The 21,361-nt window shown below is 36.3% G+C and overlaps 1 protein-coding gene across 3 annotated transcripts in view; it reads left to right on the plus strand.

Moving 5' to 3' along the window:
* MYBPC3 (myosin binding protein C3) overlaps positions 1–21,361 on the plus strand; it is a 627,853-nt gene that overhangs the window by 78,008 nt on the left and 528,484 nt on the right. For 2 of the 3 annotated variants that reach the window (XM_044082823.1, XM_044082824.1), the window contains exon 2: positions 1,507–1,773. The exons of the other annotated variant lie outside the window; for it this stretch is intronic. In XM_044082823.1, the coding sequence (XP_043938758.1) occupies positions 1,507–1,773 (267 nt within the window). The remainder of the gene's footprint in view (positions 1–1,506; positions 1,774–21,361) is intronic. 3 annotated transcript variants of the gene reach the window in all.

The following is a 21,361-nucleotide window of genomic DNA, read 5'->3' on the forward strand; positions in this document are numbered from 1 at the left end:
TTTAAACATTACATTAAGTGGGGGTCATCGCCCCCCACCCCCCCCCTGATGTGGGGGGCTGTGCTCCCCACACACCCCCTACTTAAATATACCAACTCCGAGACTGCACTACAGTGCCGAAAATGGCAAAGTAATGAAGCGGCCAAGCAAATTCATTCCCAGGGAAAGAATTCGCTTTAAAGCCACTTCGATATTTTGCCATTTCAGGCTTTTGAGTTCGACCAAGTCGCATTCGAAAGAATGCATCTTCGGTCTTCTAATAGGGAACCTGCTATTCATAATGGCTTTCTTACTTTCTCTTAGAATATTGGCTGAGCTCTAATTCCTGTTTTTTTTTTGTTTTTGTTTTCATATTTTTCAACCAATTTCTTTAATGGTAAACGCTCTGCCCTATTAACCTACAGTCACAGACTAGCCAGTAATTCAGAAGTCTGTCAGGCATCATGCCTTTCTTAAATGAAGATAAACATTTCTAGTTTTCATTAAAGTAGTTGTTCTTCCTTTTCAAATATACACACACAATGTATGGACTAATCTTTATAACTATTAGGATTATGCACACCTAAAACTGTACATATGTCTTCAGGTCAATATTCTGGTCAAGCATGGTCCTAAATGTAGGCATGAAGAAGGCACTTTTATAACCATGGTGAAATATTCCTGCTACCACCACCTGTTCAAAATGTTTGTGCGTTGGACAGTACTGTTATTAATGAAGCAGCTATCCTTTTAGTAAGTCTCTGTTTTGAATTTCTTCTACAACCCCTTCCTTCAGAATTATCTAAATTCAATACATTCTGCAATCCTTTCTTCCAGTAGTGGTATCATTAAATTTTCAGCTTCATCATCTTACTGATTACGTTGTAATTATTTCCTGTCCTCTCCTTTATCATTTCCGTTGCGAATTAGGGCTCCAGCTGATTTCCTTCAATATTCTATAACGTAGTGTTTGACCAACACATGTTTAGAAAGGAATACTAGACATGCTGACAAAGTATCGCTGAGCTATTTCACTGTACTCGGTTACCATACCTACCTGCAGGCTTGATCATCCCTTTAGGGTTTCTGCTTTATAAACTAATCCCATTTGTTTCTGCTTCCCCCAGGTTCAATGGCTACAGTTCACACTGAACTTCATTTAGAATGCTGGATGTTTGTCTTCAACCTGTTTTCTATAATTTTGTCTATTCAACCTGTTTTCTATAATTTTGTCTATTTTTCCTTTTGCACTTCCTTACCCCACCTCCCTCTATGTTCCTGTATACCTCCTAAATGTTAACCTTCCTCTCCATAACTTTGCTGTCACCTCCTCTGAATACCACTTTTGTTTTGTCTTTTATTTTTCTTGCCTGGCACGGAGTTTTGTTGCACGTACTTTCTCCACAGACCCCTGAAGAAAGGGAGTTTTACCTACAAATGTGTTTCCAAGCTATTGTAATGATGACAAACTATTTTTTACTACACAGAAAGAATAAAGTTTCAATTTCAACAATGTATCCATTTCAGCATCAGCTTTTACAAAGAAGCCCAAAACAACAGAAGTCAATGTGGGAGAAACAGTGGTGTTTGAGGCCGAGACAGAAAAGGCCAACTTGAAGGTGAAATGGCAACGAGATGGAGCTGATATTACAGCAAGTGACAAGTATGTCATCAAATCAGAGGGTAAAACATATTCTCTCACCATCAATAATGTTGTCAAAGAGGACGATGTTGTATATGCTGTCATCGCAGGCAGCTCCAAGGTTAAATTCGAGCTTAAGGTGAAAGAGGAAGGTCAGTACATCAACGTTGCAATCTGTAAGGCAATGTCTCATTTCATTAAGCTGCTCCAATAACTTGTGTAGCCTGTGCTTTTCTGAAGCACCTAGGTATGTAATTAACAAGAATGTAAAGGAAACCTTAGCAGCTGTATTAAAACACATTACACATAGTATAATACCTGAAACAAAGTAAGTAAAATAAACTGAATGTGGACATTTTTATAATGCTGAATTCTGGGAAAAAATATGCATGAATATGTATGAGCAATACATTACACAAGTTCAAATTATATTTTAAGATAAAAAGTTTTATCTTTATTAAATATATAATTATTATGCACTGAGCATCTAACAACATATAAGGTCATGAACTAATAGTAGCTTATATATCTAATTATTTTATTTATTTATTCAGTTTGGTAACCAGGGTAGAGCACTGATCCAATTGAACCGATTTCAGTCTCAGTCTGGACAAATAAAAATGACAGTAAACAAGCAAGTTAACAACAAGTATTATGAATACAAATGAAATCTTGTGTGCATATAGCAAAGAATCGATAACAATAATAATAATAAAGTATACTCTACAGAGGACAATACAAAAGAATGGTCAGAGGAAGGAAGGAAGGAAGAAGGAGAAGAAGAGAGTTAAATAGTGAAGGGACAGAGCACAAAGTGTAAAAGATAGTAAAAGTTAGGTAAGGGCACTCAGAAATTAACTGTATACAATGTACACAACGTGGAAGAGATATCACATATTAGCATAGAGAAATAACTTGAGAAAGACAAAGGTGCCTGACTGGTGAATGGAAGACTGCGGGATTAGGTGATGTGTCCATAAAGACAGCACTTGCAAATTGATTCAGACTTGAGATGATTTTTAAGCTAAACCTGAAATGATAAGTACAATGTGAGGTCTTTAAGAATGGGAGGGATTCTTCAGACCCAGGAAGGAGAAGGCATTATTAGTGCAATGAAGTCTGGTTCTGGGACATCGACAAAGTGGGCCAGAGTGGATATGACTTCTTAGATTGTAACTGGGGGCATATCTTTCAACTGTCTAGATTTTTGCATCATACTGTTGGTTTATTCCTCAGAAATGTTTCTGTTTTTCTGGCAAATTGGCAAAGATTCAAGTCACTAAATAATAACAAAGATTTGAGTTTCAGACTTCAGAAAATGTACGCTAATGCAAAACATGTTATCCTATCAACTTCCTAAGTTAATAAGAGCAACATTTAAAAGCTATCCCTATTTCTGGATCTTGTTGCCCCCACTTTTGTTGCCTTTGTCAAGATTTCTTGTATTGAAAAGTTGAGAGGTATGACTTGGGTTCATCTGAAGAGATTGGATGTAAAGGAATTACAAGAGCATTCTTTGAGGAGCTTGTATTACTGAGATCCAAAGATCAGGTTGGCACATTAGAGGACAGGTAGAAAATAGGCTTTATTAAGCATGTTACAATAATGCTCATTTATTGGGTAAGCAGATAATGAAACAGCACATAAAGTTGCTTAAAGTTTGGATGGTGGAGGAGTTTTTCTTGGATGCTGCTGCAATCAGTAGATGTCCATATTCAAACCTGACAAGAAAAATGCCTTTGCCTGTGGCATTCATGGATGGTCTGGCAAGAAAGGGGGAAATTTTATACTGCCAAAATAAGAGGGAGTTCACTTTTTCCATATTTGTTCTAGGTACAGAGGGATAAAGCCCTTACTGCATCCCAGACCACCTGTGTTCGATTAGCAGCACAAGTACTTAAGGGAACATATGAGGAGGGTGGGAGTGAGCAGTCAATGTTGGCACACCTATTCTGTGGGGAGGGAGGCAATCTAGGCTTGCTGCAGGAACCAGTGTACAAACCATGTGAGTTGCATGCATATATGAGCCTCCAAAGGCAGTGACTGTGGATCTGGCAAGACTGCCATGTGGGGGCAGGAATTATGGTGCACTCCCTGGCAGTACTGTAGCAGCATCCTCAGGCTCCTCCCTGGCTCTGGTCATGGGTCAGGTTGAGCCTAGATGAGGCTAAGATGCATCCAATAGACACAGTGAATGAGGAGAGGACCTGGTGGTATGTGATGGCCAGCTGTGAGGAGAGAAAAAAATAGTAGCTTATGTTTCAACACAAATTTGTATAAGCTTTGTTTATTTAAATATAATTTCAATAATGTTAGTTATACTTTTAAAAAGTATAAAGAATATATAAACTGAAATGGAAAGAAGATGCAACAATAAGAAAAGCAAGGGTCAATGGAAATGAAAAACTAGTCAGTTCTTTCAAGACAGTAGATAAAAAATTTTATATAGCAGTGTCAGTGGCACAACTGGTAACATGCTCACCTTTAGTGCATAAGATTGTGTGTTCATTTCCCTCACCAGGTAGATGGATTGTTAACACTGCAGAGCAATGTAAGAGAGTGCTGCAATCCTGAGTGTGACATCCTGCAGATGAGATGTTAAACCGAGGTCCCATCTGCTTGAGGATGATGGGAGATCAGTTGGATTTTAAAGATCTCACAGCACCTACTAAAAAAAGAAGAAACTCCCTGATGTTCCTGGCCAAATTTCTACTAGTAGTATAAACACAACCTCAGATCTCCCCTGAAAAGAGGCCACAAGCCTAGTGGGACTAACCCAGTCAAAAAAAGATGGATAGATAAATAAATAAATAAATAAAATACATAAGCAAAAAAGACAAAAGAAGGGATAGTGAATGGATGAAAGTTCAGCAGAAAAAAAAAATGTTAAGAAGCATGTCTGTTATCACTTTTGCTTAGTATGGGAAAAGATTTAACAAAGGCAGCCTGTAGAAAAGAAGCATTAGATGGCTGACGGCTTCCATTAACAGAGGACACATTTCAAAAAGAGCTCAAAAAAGTAAAGGTGGACAAACTTTTGGGGTTTGATTGGATTAACCCTAAATCTTTTTAGAGAATTAAGGGAAAGAACTAGTAATATCTATAACCAACTTTCTCAATAAATCTTGAGAGGAAGCTAAGATTCCTGACCAGTAGAAGAGGATAAGTGTGATTCATTCCCAAGAGAGGGAGCAAAATGGAGGCTGAAAAAGTAACTTAACCAACTGTCAGTTAAACAGTGTTGTATTGATAATTACAGAGCTGCTACTGAAGAAATTAATTTTAGGCTATCTGGAAGCATCTGATTCTCAGAACACAAGACAGAATAGACTCATAAGAGGAATATGGTGCCAAATCTATAGAGATCTTTCACTGGGTAATTGAGATACTAGAGCAGAAACAGATGATGGGCATGAATAAATTGGATTTTAGGAAGGCATCTGACACACTACTTTAAAAATTATATCAAATCAAAGATACAAAGCAGCCTTATAGATGTGTGAGTGAAAGCAGTTTTTTAGTGTTTTGTATGAAAATTATTAATTGTAAGAAATGATGGGTCTGTTACTACATTTCTGATTTTGGTATTCTCACAAATCCATGTTTGCCTATCATATTTTTAGTTAGCTGTGCGTGGCATACAACATGCCTGTTAAAACTCTGACACTTTAACATTTAGTGGTATAACACATTGGTTCTTAAGAGAAGTATTTTGAAGAAAGTTTAAAGAAACAAAAGAAACGTTAACAACCAAATTCATTATTTCACTATTTGTAACCTATTACTTGACCTACATTTGTTGCAAAAAAAAAATTAAAAATATTACCTAACATTGCTGCAAAATTATTCAAATGTGAGCCCCCTATTTGAGCCAGTAGATATCTCAAATATATGAGCTAACAAATTCAAGGAAAATGTTCCCCCTGAGACACCTATACAAAAGCCACATATTCCAAAGGATCTCAAACTTCCCATCATCACAAAGGAAGACTTGCCAAAGGTACTTTCCAAAACAAAAAATACATCCTCCAAGGGAGCTGATAACATACTCATCAGCCTGCTGAACGGCACTAAACATACATTAGTGGACCCATTCTTTCAGCTATTCAACCAGCATAGTTTACTGACTTTGCCCTGAAGTACAGCACACAGCAGTACAGCAGTTGTGATGTCACTTCACAAAAGTGGCCCCACTATGGAGCATGGAAACCACAGGCCCATTAGCCTGGTGAGACCACAGAACAGGTCATAACTGTCTTGATAAACTATGAGCTTTATTAAGGGTAGGTCTTATCAAATGAATCTGGTAAACTTCTTTGAGGGAGTAACACAAGCCATGGACAGTGGTCATGCTGTCCATGCAGCATATCTTGTCCTTGCCAAAGCATCTGATACCATACCAGATGCTAACATAATTAATGAGCTAAATGTGTTTCCAAATTTATTCCTATGCAACTAGGAGGATAAAAAAAATAATAACAGGTCCAACCAACATGGCTAAAAGTATAAAACTTTCAATAATAAAACAATAAAAAGTATACCAGAAGATAAGCACTTTCACATGAAGTGCTTCATCAGATCTGAAACATACTACAAAATCAATCCATTTTAAAATAAAAATTAACAAATCAAAAAGCAAAACAATTAACTCAATAATTAAATCAAACCAGTGATGTAATCTCTGAGCCTTCATGGGCAGTCTTAAAGGAACATCCCTGTTCAATCTAGGAAACTTGTCAGCTTGTAATGCCACAATCCATTTCATCTCAGCTAATTCAGTTACGTTTTTCAGATCTACTCCCCTAGTATTCTACTCAAATACTTAAAGTGATGAAGATAAAAGAATGCCCCATATTTTCTACAATATGTTTATAAAGGACATTAGATTAATTATTAATTGTAATATCACTCATGCTGTAGTGTACGTTCCTTAAATAGTCTATTCGGTTTGCTTACATAAAAGCAAACATAATTTGCAGCTAAATATATTAAATTCTTGGTTCTGCAATCAGCATATACCTTATAGCTATATCTTATGCCAGAAACTGGATGTATAAACAAATTAGTCTTATTAATCAAACTAAAGGCTTTACAATTGCAGCATGGAAGTGTACCAAGCTTACTCAAAATACTTTTTAGCCACTTGTTTGGCCCATAACAAAGTTGTCTTTTCAACGAATAATTCTTCATAAAGGCAAAACTAGGCTTATTCCCTTCAATATTTCTAATACAATCATCAGATAGTAATATTGGCCAATTTCTTTTGATTAGATCACAAACAATCCCCAAATCACTACTGTAAGTAAACACCATTCTATTTTTCACATCACTATCTTGTTTCCTAGTAAAAGTCAGTGTCCATCTAACAAAGTACGGTCTACTGACATCAGACCTCAATTCACCTACTAAAGACGAAAAATGTTGTACTACATTATAACTATAACCTCTACTAATAAAATCCTGACCCATTTGTTCATTAGGAATAAAAAAGTCTTCACAACTGGTATGTAGACTAGACATTCTGAGAAATTGACCTTTTAACACGTTCTTATACAAAAGGGGAGTATGCATACTAGAACAGTAAAGTAAAACAGATTAATTCTCATTCATATCCAAATCAATAGTCTGCATTGAGTATTTCATAGTAATAATGAAGCAAGATCTACACCCTTCTAAATATTCAACCAACTCTGTCAATAATTCCATGGTACCATCCCATAGAATAAAAATGTTATCCACAAATCACTTAGAGAGTCCTCATTGCAATGCCTAGCGTTTGCCAATAAAATGCATTATTGAATGTAGAAACTTTATTTTCAAGAACAAGTTCCAGTAAAAGACAAATAAGATTGATGTTTTCATTGGTATTGTCAATAAAATTTCTCAAAATATTCCTAAGTTCATCCATAGTGTAGGTATGGACAGCACACTTCCATAGCTTTTTTTCACCAAAATAAGTGACACAACATTTCTCATGAAGGTTTAAAACACACTTACATTAATAACGTTTTTGAGCTGCATAGTGCTATAAATTAATTAATTTACACAGTACCATTTATTAAACATTACAAAATGTTTCCTCCTCTTTAGTACAGAGAGTTATGAGAGTTAACATGAGTGGTATATGTTATTATGTGAGATATTTGAAAAATATGGCAGAGAGCAGTCTGCAAAAATTATTTTTGGGAAACTTTGATTCTGTGCCACATAAAATTACATTGTCTGGTATGTGGAGTTTCACTGTTCCCCAGTACAGAAGGCAATTTCCATTGTGAGCTTCAGTGCAAATTCATCTGCTGTTCTGTGACAGAATTCCTCATGATATTATTATATAAAATTATAAAATATAATATAATATGGTATTAGTGTCACCCAAACATGTTCATGTTACTGGTATCTGTCATGATATAATCATAAATATCTATTTAATAAGACATGTCTTAGGGTAACATAGAATTAAATCTATGTGGGGTTTTGTGGAACTTAGTAAGACGTGTTTGGAGGAAGAAACTACAGAACATGTAATTCCTTTTTGGAATACGATGTCTGCTCCAGTAAAGAATACTAGGGGCCCTGACGCTTTAACACTGAAATTAGATGATCCTCATGGGATATCAAGTGCACAACTTATGAAGGATAAGGCATAATTTAGTTATATGCTAACTCCCTGTCCAGAAACCTTCTTATGTAAATATATATAAATGGATGTAACACCCCTGTTCTCAGGGGAGTTTAAATTTGGTGGTACTTCATGTGTGTACCCAACCCTAGTATAAGCAAAGAAGTGAATCACAGGATATGTTATTTAGTACAGATCTGTAGATGTGATATAACCTCTGTGACTGTGTACCATACCTGGAACTCAGCCAAAAAATACTACTTTACAGTTTGGGGGCACTCTCTGATTTTTTTCTATACTGCCTTCCATTTGGGTTGCTTTTTACATGCTCTGGAACTATTACATCTCCAAACATAACTAGTCTTAGGCATAAAGACTAGATATTCATTTAGATGAGACAACATCTTACAATTTGGTGTGCCAGAGGTTTAGCTGGACACATACTGCTCTCTACAAAAACAACCTCATGACCCTGGCTGTGTGGCACAGAGAGATAAAGCCTTGAATATGACATGAGTTCAAGTAGCTGCTTGAGGATTAGAGGTGCCAGGCAAGGGGGGGGTGGGAAATGAACAGCTAATGCCAGCCCACCCATCCTGGAGGAAGGAGAAAATGGTTTCCATTTGGATGTTGCTCCCATGCAGCTGAAGGCTTCTTATAGAGCAGTGCTGCAAGTTTCTGTGTATTTATTCTTCGGTGTTACATTTTTTTCTTACTTTCCTCTTGAAGTTTTCAGTCTTGATAAACAAGAGTATTGATATATCTCTGAATCAGCATACCTCTCAACTGTATAGATGTTTGCAGAATGACCAGATTTTTCCCTCATATATTTGGTTGATTCCTCATAAATTGGTTTTTGACTAATCACTGGAAAGATCTAAGGATTAAAGTCATTAAATAATGACATGCATTTGAGTTTCAAACTTTATATCCTTCAGAAAATGCATGCTAACAAAAATAATTTTATTCTAGCAACTTTCAAAGTTTATAAGAGCAATATATAAAATGTGTCCCGAATTTTGAGCTTTTGTTCGCCCATTATGTCAAATTTTGTCCAGATTTCTTGTGCTAAGAGGTGAGAGGTATTTGAATCAGTAAAGCAATATCTCCATCACTGAGACAATGTTGTCTCAAATATTATACTATTAACTCAATGCTACTGAAAACGTGTGTATACTTTATACTCACGGAGTGCTGTTTTTAAACATCCTCTAAGTTTAGTCTGGATTCATTCAGTTTGATCTGTTTGTCCATTTCTTTTCAGACACTCTTCACCGATACTTCATCTCATGTTTATTTTATTTTCTTCTTCTTACGCAGTTTTTCTACCTGTTTGTCACTTGATCGATGCTGCAATAAACTTAGTTGTATGGGTTATATCCTAGCCAGGACATAACAGCTGGCCAGTTTGCATAGCTGAGGGATGTGATACATCTTTTTGAAGGTTTGAGTATTTAGTGGGACTAATAATTAAAAACACAATGAAAAAATGAGCTGAGAATTAAATCAAAAGATTAGCCAGAGTCACGGCATCTTAAATTTAGTAGAAATATGAGTTGAATGGAAGGGAAATAAAATGCCAGGGACAGTGCACAACAGGCGAGTAAGGAAAGTATAACAAAACCACATAAACAAGGAAAGAAATTGAGAGCGATTATGCTAGATGTTCTAAATATAAGCAACATATGTAGAAACGCAGCAAAGAAAGGTAATTTCTTTTGGTTATACTTTTCATGGCAAATCTTTGTCTACTTCTGTCAGAGCTCATTCCACTAGGGCTGTTACCTCTTCTGGTCCTTTCTTCAAGGGATTGGATGCCATTTCCATCCTTTAAGCTGCTACTTGGTCTTCTCTGCATACCTTTACTAAGCATAAGTTGGATATGGTTTCTAGGGCCAGAGCAGGTTTTGCTAGAACCCTTTTATTTGGGTTTGATGAGGGGTCTTCTCAGCCTTAAACCTCCCATTCTGATTCTTGAGTTTTTTACACTCCCTAAATTTAAAAATACTGCAGCATTGATATAGAAGGGCATAATACAGTTGTGTAAAATCTTACCATAACAGTAGATGTCCTTCTCTTCACTGTTCACTCCCTCCCTCCAATCCCCTCTTGTGTGTTCTGATTTTGTTTTGGATTCCCTTCTGGCTGAGGGTTTCTCCTTTTTCTTCTGTTTCCCCTTAAACAGCGTATCAACCCTAACTGCACATCTCTATCTGCTCCCAGCCTATGTAACTTTCTCTAACTCTCTAGACCTTTTCTCACATTAACTTCTCTATCCTAGGCACATTACATAATTCTTATCTACATAATGTAAGATTTTACATCTGGAGACAAAACTATTGTTAGTCCTTCTGAATGATGCAGGATTCTAGGTCCTGACAAACAATGATTCATTTACTGTATGTAGTAAATCCTTGTTTTTTATGTATATGTTGCTTTGAATATTTTCTGTAAACCGGTTTTTGATTGTTTACTTATTTTTGTAAATTATAATCTGTAGAACATGTGGAGCTTTTCTCCCCGGGCCTCTGCTGAAAAAGGGCTACTTAGCTCAGTCGGACAAACCCGGTCAACAAATGTAAAATAAATAAATAAATAAAGTAGGAGGGATACTGAGATCCACAGGGAGAAACATCTGCAATAGGAAATGTGCAATTATTAATCATCTGTATAGGCAGCACCCCATCTGACGTACTACATAAAGTTGTGAGGGGAAACATGGTGAAGACAGTTGAAAGAAAATAAGCCATATTAAGAAAGACTAAACTGGATTAGCACATGCGTATAGACTTGAAAATGATCAAGGAGGTATCACATTCTCCATGGAATTAGCCATAACAAAAAAAAATAAAACAGTGTGCTAACAAATTAGTTCAGTTTGAAATGATAAAAATAGATCATGGGAACCACCAATAATTATTTTGTTGAGATTGTGATTTATTCATAGAACAGCCTTCCATGACATGTTATAGGAAGTGAATGGTGAGAAAATCTGAGTTTGTAAAGGACTCTCAGCTTGTCGACATTGTCCCTGCCATTTCAGTGTGTATATTTCACTAGCCACATCTGCCTCTCTTTTACAGCAACCTTAGAACACTGATATGGATAATGACATTCTTGGATCCATATGATATTCCAGGTGTAGATCGAGGGCCTTAACTGGAGATGGATTGTTCTCTCTCTCTGCTGCTCATTGCTACAACGATATTCACAAATGGCTATCCCACAAACATTTTAACACCCTACTATCCATCTCTGCCAATGCCAGCATCATTTTAGTCAGTACAATAATATTCCTTCACTTTCATCCTAACCCTCTGCCAAGCATATGTGATTATACTTCTGTTAAGCTCTGTTTTTTTCCTTATTATTTGCTACTGTACTTTAATTGTTAGCCCGTTTCTCCACTGCATTATCTCTCAGCTTTACATTTACTGCTTCTCATACAAATCTTTCATTATTATTGTATTCAATCTCAAAATGTATGTTCACACTATCATTCTCTTTCTCTCTCTGTATGGTAATAGTAAGATATAATACTAATGCAATTTCCTCCCTGAACAAAACCAAAATGGTGTCCAAGGAATGACAGGCCAAGTATTGAGAAAATATGTAATATGAAGCGCTTTTCGTTTGACACAAATTATCAAACTTCTTCAGATAAGGTACAATCAAAAACCACAATGTTTAAAAAGTTGCCATACAAATTATGTGATCCAGTACAACCAATCACAAATTGTTAGGTCGTAGTAACCCCACCCTTCACAAATAAACAATTCTTACATAATCTGAACATGAATAATTCAAAATATAAAAAATGTAAAAAATAAGAATCGATACAATAACTGCACATACTATTACAAAAATAATAATAATAAATGCCTAAACATTTCCACTAAAAGAAGCGCAATAAAAACGGTTTGATAAAATATATAAGTATATGTGTTTTCACCCCATATATACTTAATGTAAGCTAAAGACTACCATGTAATAAATAACCAGTATGGACATACTGTTTATAAATTATAAACAACATATTCATTAACTTAATAATAATAAATTCATATGTCATTTCCTCAACATGCTCTTAAGTCTAAGTAAACAAGATATCAAACATGCATCATTAATACCAGGATGCCTGTAGGCATTAAGATGGATTTCCCAGTATAGTTCCAACTCTTCTAATTTAAGAGCCGGACATCTTTGACATTTGAGTTTAATTACAGCCTTCACCGTGGACAGTCCATTATTGTCCTTTATTGTACATAACATTGGGATTTATTAAGGAATGATTTTTCAGTATTTGATAAAGTAGGTGATTCCCCTAAAATTATTTTTAGAAAAGGCTGCAATATGAAGAACTTATTGGAGTCCAAGAAAATCAATGTGTCAAAACATCCAGGTATGTTTAGATGTGAGGTCTGCAGGTTCTGTAAATTTATAGATGTAGGCAGGACATTTGATATTAATGGCACAATTTATAGGTCCAAGAACAGGTATAATTGCAACTCTAAATTAGATTACTTGGCAAAATGTCAAAGATGTCTGGCGTATTATATAAGTTCCGTGAATGTGTTTATGAACATCTTTATGCCATAAATAAACAGAAAACAGAGAATGCATTAGCTAAGCACATCATGTTGGAAAAGGATCATAACTTCATATTTAAAGTTATCAAGTCATCCCAGATGGTAGAGGAGGACCATGTTCTCTTAAATTAGAACAGTTGGAACTATACTGAGAAATCCATCTTAATGCCTATAGCCATCCCGGTATTAATGATTCATGTTTGATATCTTGTTTACTTAGACTTAAGAGCCTGTTGAGGAAATGACATATGAATTTACCATTATTAGGTTAATGAATATGATGTTTTTATAAACAGTATGTCCATACTGGTTATTTATTACTTGGTTGTCTTTAGCTTGCCTTGAGTTTATTTGGGGTGAAAACACATATACTTATATATTTTTATCAAACCATTTTTATTGTGCTTCTTTTAGTGGGAATGTTTAGGCATTTATTATTATTTTTTGTAATAGTATGTGCAGTTATTGTATCAATTCTATTTATTATTTTTTATATTTTGAATTATTCATGTCCAGATGATGTAAGAGTTATTTATTTGTGAAGGGTGGGGTTACTACGACCTAACAATTCGTGATTGGTTGTACTGGATCACATGATTTGTTTGGCAACTTTTTAAACATAGTTTTTTTTGATTGTACCTTATCTGAAGAAGATTGATAATTTCTGCTAAACGAAAAGTGCTTCATATTAAATATTTTCTCAATACTTGGCCTGTCGTTCCTTGGACACCATTTCGGTTTTGTTCAGTGTAGTTTGTTGTTTCTTATTGTTTTTGAGGCAATTCCCTCCCTAACCAGATGACAGCTCTAAAATCTGGAAAAATGTTGAAAATAATTTTGAGGGAAAACAATATTTTGATCATACTCATCAATCACATGGTTATATTTATTTTTGATCTGCTATTTTCACATACCAGTCAGGTGAATTATCCATACCTCTCAACTGTACAGATTTTTGCAGACTGTCCAGATTTTTGCCTCATATGTTTGGTCCATTTTCTATAAAATTGTGGTTTTCTGTCAACTTAGTTGCAAATCATTAGAGACAGAAGTTAGAAAATAATACATGTTTAAGTTTCAGACTTCATACCCTTCAGAACATTCATGATAATGGAAAACTTGTTATTCTGTTAACCTTCTCAGTTTGAAAGATATTTAAAAACTGTCCCTATTTCTGGGCCTTTGTCCCACTTTTATTTAGGGCTTTGTCCAGATTTCTTGCTGTAAGAGGTTGAGAGGTATGCCTGTCTGCCTTAGTATTTTTAATGTTTGGATTTTACTGGATGAAACTTAAAAGCTCTTAAAGCTTCAGAGGTTGTAAGCTATGATGGCTACTCATATCTGGGATACAGTGAAAGTAAACGCTGCATTTCTAACAAAACAGCAGAGCTGCATATCAGTCCTTCTGATTCCTGAAACACCTCTGCCTTTCCCGTGATATTCTCACTGCAGTGTTTGACCTCTTTTTCCAAACTACAGATTCAGCAAGTGAATTTATAGCATAATTCATTTACACCCTTCCAGATTTTATGAGCACAGGCTCCTTGGGCAAAAGCCAAAACAGTCCATGGAATTCAGAAAAGCTGACAGCCATAGTAAATTACATGTTGAATAACGTCCCTTTCACTGACAGATGTTTGTCACGTGATACACTGAGCAGTGACCCTCCCCCTGTCAGCTATGTATCATACTGCATGTTGAATAATATTCTTCATCCTGTCAGAAGTGTGTCCGCCATCACTCACACCACAAGTTAGAGGGGAGGAGGTCACAGGACAGACTGCTGTGTTAAAAATAAACTGAAATCATAATTCAGGACTGAGTAACCCTCCCTCCTTTCTGCCCTCACAAAAATAACTACACATTATGCTTTAGCTCAGGTTTAAGGGAAAACAAATGTGAGGGCTATATGCTAAGTAAGGTAGATAGTTAGTTAGTTTTCTATTCTCTTCCGTTCAATTTTACTTGATAACTAGGGTAGACAGCTAATCTCTCTGGACCATTTTCAAGCTAAGCTCGGGAATATGTATAGTCATGTTTACAGTACAAGTAATTATAAAAAAAACTCAAAATAATAACACAGTTGTTAAACAAAAAATATAGTTTCAACACTTAATGTATGCTATTGTGCTGACAGTTTTGTGTACCCTTGCAATTTGTATAACTAAGTTGTCTGGAGTTTTATGCCTCTGATATAGTCAACCCTATCAAAGTGCTATGGCAGGAGGGGCCAGACAAAGGCTGATGCAGAATGCCATCCACGATTATGTAGTTTAAACAGGGGCACCAGGGTCCATTCCTGGGGCCAAGCATGAAGAGCAGTGGTCAATGGTAAGCTATTCTGAGCTGGGTGACTCATATAGTCCAGCTAGACTCTGACAAAAAAAGTTGCATAAAGCAGCCATGTGGGCTCACCACCCAAAAAGTGATGGATGAGGATCAACTGCAACTCCAATCAAGTGGCAGGTAGAAAAAACATGGATTAAGGCAGACTAGATCATGGCAAGAGAAACTGACTCTTGGCAATTATAAATTCCCTTCACTGCTTTAGAAGTTGTTGCCATTGTTGACCCTTGGGAGTGGCCGCTAGGTGGGTGGATAGATACTCACAATCCACTTCTGACTGTTGTTCAGCAGGAGTTCGGATCAATAAATAAGAAGGTCACCTCAATGCAACTGTGAGCTGTGGGAAGTAAAACTCTGTCTGTTCTTTGTGCAGATGCACCTAACAGCTTCCCGAAGTATTCAGTATTCTGAGACAACATGGGTACAGTGACTGACAGGGAACCATCTATGTATTCTGTAGTTATACTGCCAGACTTCAACTCTCATGTGAGGAATGAAAAAAGTATCTGGAAGGATGTGATAACTCGCCTTGATCTGAATCCAAGTGGTGAATTGCGTTTGGATCTCTGTGACAGTGATGGATTGTCCATAATAAACAGCATATTCCAACAAAGAGGCACTTATAAATCTACATTGGGTCAAGGGTCAGTGACTGAGTGTACTCATGCCCTCAGACTTGGGGCAATGTGGTCCTACTGCATGGATCAAGAGAGATGCCAAGCTGCTAACTAAATCTGCATTTGGTGATAAGATGGCTCAGTTGGCTAAGTTGACAGCAAGGCAGTACTGGGAAACTTAAGTATGTACTAAGGGTTTCCTGGAAAAATCTTCCCAATATTTTTGTGTGGAGTGAGTTCATCTCCCACCTCCAGAAGACCTTCCTCCATGTATCTGGCAAGATCAGCAATAAGACAGCTGAATGGACCATATCCAAGACCTGAACCACTGAGTATGAAGTAAAGAGCTGTGGACAATAGGTAGTGGCATTTGTAATAGCTGTAATGCTCATACTTACTGTGGTCACTAATGGTGAAGGAAGTTGTAGTGTTAGTTAGGGAATCATGAGATTTGACTGAAAAGTACTAAAAAGCCAGGAAAGCAGTGGTTGTGGTGGTCACTAAAGCGAAGGACTGACATTACAGGGACCATGAAGAATGACTTTCAATCGTCCTCAAAGAGATTGCGACAACTCATCTGTTAATTCAGTTGGCAGAGGTAAGAACCTGAACAGGGTGTTCTCAGCAAGGATGAAGAAATGTTGATCTTCACTACTAAAATCATTAAAAGGTGGAAGGAACATTTTTGAGGTGCTTCTGAATCCAGTGAGCATTCACAAATCTGAGGAGACAATGCCAGAAGCAGGTTGGGGGAACCAGATCCATTTCAGTAGATGTGGTCACTGTGCCAATTAAAGAGTTCTTCTGTGACAAGACTGTGTGGGATTGAATGAGCTATGACCAGAAATGCTGAAGGCACTGGATGTTATTGAGGTGTAATAGTTAACACATCTTTTCAATGTAGCAAGAAAGGTTGAGAAAACAACTCTTTGAATTGGCAAACTGCGGTACTGGTCTCCATTTTCACAAAGAAAAGTGGGAGGGTGTGTTCATATTATGGAGGGATCACAGTCCTCATCCTGTCTGGAAAAGCATAAGCCAGAGTGCTGGAAATTAGACAACATCCAATAATCAAGCCTCTGATTCAGAAGGAATAGTTCATACCATTCTGGCTTTGGAACAGTGGCTCAGCTCTTTGTTTTTGCAAAACAGTAGAGTGTGTATGGGATTGCCAATCACTTCTGCTTGTTGGACAAGGCATATGACTGTGTACCCTGCAATCACTTGCAGGAAATAAAAGCATATGACCATGTACCCTGCAATGTCTTGTGGGAAGTAAAAAGCATATGACCATTTACAGTGCAATGCCCTGTGGGAATGAAAAGCATATGACCATGTAGCCAACAATGTTCTGTGGAAAGTACTACAACAGTGCAGGGGCTTAGGGTCCCTGCTGTATCCCATCCCATCCTTGTATTAGAGATAAATCAAATACTTTCAGTGTTGTGTTTTGTCTTTCCTCTTATCTGTAATTATCAGAACATTATCATACAGCCAAGGTCTGGAGAGCATCCCGTTTGGGAATATGAGGGTAGCATCTCTGCTGTTTGTAGCTGATGTTTTTATATTAACTGGAAGTAACTTTGATTTGTAATGCATTTTGGAGCAATCCATTGCTGAGTTTCAAGTTGATGGGATAAAAATCAGTGCCACCAAATAATGTTTCTTGGCTGGAAAGAGAGTATTGCCCGCTATGAGTGAGAGGAGAGCAGCTACTTCAAGGGTGCCTTTAGGTCTTGTTTGTGAGTGAAGATAACACGGATTGAGAGGCTGAACAGTAGAAAAGTAGAGAAATATCCATTTTGTAGACATTCTACTTAACTGTGAAATGAGAGGTAAGTCACAGCTAAAGGTCTCACTTTACTGGTCAATCAGTGTCTCTGTCCTCATTTATGGTGATGACCTTTGGGCAGCAAAATAGAGGATGACATCATATATACAAGCAAAAGCAGTGAGGTTCTTTGTGGGATAGCTGGGCTCACTCTTTATGACAGAGTGAACAGCTTGTCAATGAAGTGGTTTGGGCACCTTGTAAGGATGTCTGTTAGGTGTCTCCCATGAGAGGTATACCCAGCACATCTCATAGATCTCCAAAACAGGCTAGAGGGATTATTCCTTAGTTTACCTGGGAACAGTTGGTAATGTCAGAGAATGAACTGGGGGAAGTTTATCATAACTCGCTCAAGCTGTTTTTGTCCATTTTTGTTCATTATGCTATCTACTTGTTACTTGACTGTTCACTACTTACTGTAGTGACGTGTTCAGACATACAGATTCCCTGTTTTTTCTATTTTGAGACTCACAAGTAGTGGTGAATTACTGAATATTATTTATCTGCTCTAATAATGATTGCTGTTTCTCTTGAGTTGGAGAAACCTTGGAGTGAAAATATATAAGGAGAGGAATAAGAGATTAAAGCCTCTCACCTGGGGAGTGCAAGGGGGGATTCCTGTACCCCACTAAAAATGCTTATTTTTACAGTTTTGGTGCTTTTGAACAAATTACTGTGGTCCTAAAGAACATATGTTCACAGACTATATTCTCAGGTTACTGGGTTTCATGTCAAAATGCACAAGCTGTTGAGTTTTCAGGTTGTGCATTTTGATTTAACATAATGGACCCTCAAGTAACTGTTACTGAGGACAGGAAAGTTTGCTCTACCCTGACCAGCTTCCTATCACTGTGAGCATAACTAGAACAAACAGATTAGAAAATGGATTAATGGGTTTCAAATCAACTGGAATAGTGCAGCCATATCCTACTAATCATAGAAGATGATATAGGCTTGCAAAAAGGGTTGTGATGACAGACAGATTGCTAATTTCAGAATATATGTATAAATGCTATAAGTTCCAAATAAGAGTGTGAGATGTTTAAGTAGATATTTTTAATTTGTTAACCAGGCAAAATCCCTTAGCTAAAACTGTCACTTTTAGATGTAGCCCAAGAACTTTGGTGTGCTTAACAGATTTTCAAACAGTAATACACCATACCAATGTACTGTATGCAGTATGACTGAAACTGCAGTCTACAGGGTATAACTTACTTACAATTTCCTTATCTCAGCCACTGTACCAAACATCAGCCTTGGAAGAACTTCTACAATTTCCTTTGTTATTTTGGAATTTTTTCTGTGCTGAGTCTTAGTGCGTTTTTGCTTTTAGTCTTTATTTTCTTTAGTTTGAGTACTCACACTTTCTTCTTTGATTGTGCATGCCAGAGGTAAAACTCCTGGTGTTCATTCTCTGAAAAGGTGGTAACAATTGAGTGAATAATTTTCATTCGGTTAGATAACTTTCTTATTTTCCTTACTTTCACTCTTGTAAAGATGTCTAGGATTTCTGTTACACACTTGCATTTCTGAGCCTTTAACACAGTATGATCTTGACCATATTGCTTTATCAATTATAGTCATTTTATTTGGATAATCTGAATACTTCTCACAGTTGATTTTTTACCTCATTTCCTTGCTTGAAAATACAAGGACATTTTGTACCATCCTTGGATGAACTTCCATACTATACTTGTATACTTTTCCCCTTTCCGCAAGCCCCTGCATTGCCTCTGCTTGGATATTATGAAATCTTTTTCAACATACTAAGCTCCTTACATGATAAGTAGACTAGCATATTGGCTAATGTAGTATATGTCCCAAAGACACAGCTTTTAACAGCTTTTTATTTCCAGTGCTTATATCCACAACTATGCAAAATCTGACCCACAGGTTTCAATTTATGCTTATAATATGTTCAACAATGAGACAAACTGGAAAAATAACAAAAAAATAGTACCTGTACTTCCTCAGACAAATTTAAATGAAATGGTTTTCTGTGATTTTACTTTTATCTGAGGAAGTCCAGGTACTATCCTGTACGAAACTGCTTACATTATTGCGTTGATTAAATATAAGATTTATTCAGGGTGCTATCTTGTCCAGTGCCATTTTTTTCTCTATGCTCATAATATGTCACAAAGGTATAATAATCAGTAAAAATGGCAAACTTGGTGCTTTAACAGTAGATTCTAAAAACAGTTTACAGTATATATTATATTTACAAGCTTTGCTGAAAAACACAAGCATGTTCAGAATTTGTTTGTATTGCAGTCTGTTTCTCTATTTCGATGCACACATTGACATTTTATCTTTTATTTTATCTTAAGGAATCTGACCTCAGATTTTTACATTTAGTAACATGAAAGTCTTGTGAAGCAGGTTTATTTCATTGTTTACATATGTTTATGAAAAGGTAACATAGCCTACATGTTTGATTAAATGTTTTGTATTTTATTTTATATGCCAGTCACTACATTCAGTAAGCAGAGTTTTATTTTTAACTATGTGACTACCTAGTGGCACCATCTTGGATTTGTCATGGCTTCTTATGCTATCACTTTTATATTTATTGCACCCTTTTGTTCTGTATTCAATTTTCATATCTTTATCAGTCACAGTTTTAATCATGTACATGTCCAGTACTTCAGATAGCCCCTTTAACTGTGTATTTGCAATTTTAATTGCTCTGCATGCGTTCAGTGCTTTATTTGTTGTTACCAAGGTTATCTCTTCTGAGCAAACAAGAGGTGACCTATAGAGAACAGCTCCCAAAATTTACTATATAAACAACTAGAAAGAGGATTTAGACATCAATATTTAAAATCTAAAACTAAACACGTTGATTGCAATATCATTTCCAAGTGCAGGAAAAAAATAAGTACAAAAAAGGAATGAAACAGTAATAGTGACAATAGAAGAAAAAATAATAAAAATATCAACTGCAGCTGCATTAAAGAAAGTGTATATCAATGCATAAATATATATCCCTGTGTCGAGGTTAGTCAGAAAGTAAACTGAAATAGCAATGTAGATGGAAACAGTATATGAACGACCAATTTAGGAACAGGACATTGCCAATCCTACCTGCAATAACAACAACATATATTTTGAAGACAAGTTTTTTTAGCATGTTGCAAGTACCCCCAAATTGTTGGTAATTCTAATGGCTTAAATACATTTGTTTTATCTGGCTTCATGAAAAGCCTAGGTGCTCAGCCTCCCATTTTTGAGTTATAGTTAGGAATATTCGCTATTTTGTGTACCACTGATCTGCACTCTGTATTATGGGCACAGAGAGTTATTAGTGTGGCTAAGTGTGGACACTGATTCTGCACTCTGTATTATGGGCACAGAGAGTTATTAGTGTGGCTGAGTGTGGACACTGGCTGCAGTGTAATAGTTTGAAAATGAATATGTGCTGACCATGTAGCAACCTGTCTTTCAGAGTCATTGAACGCATGTTAGATAGAAGAGTGAAGTGATGGATTGATGAAAGAAAGTTAACAAATGTTCAGCATTATCAATCTTATCAACTATGTCTGGGTTATTTTTTTTCATTATGATGATGTCATACAGGAATTTAGGTAATAGCAGTGTATGGGTTACGTTTTGCCTAATCCCAGTCATTAGAACACTTTATTCTATAGAAATCTCACATCTTACAGTTAATGTTTTTGTGAATAGGTGGACATATTCCTTAATATTTAGGTCCTTATCTATGATTCTCAAATATTC

This window comes from Protopterus annectens, chromosome 9.part0 (assembly GCF_019279795.1).
Source record: "Protopterus annectens isolate FY-2018-M chromosome 9.part0, PAN1.0, whole genome shotgun sequence".
Lineage (NCBI taxonomy): Eukaryota > Metazoa > Chordata > Ceratodontiformes > Protopteridae > Protopterus > Protopterus annectens.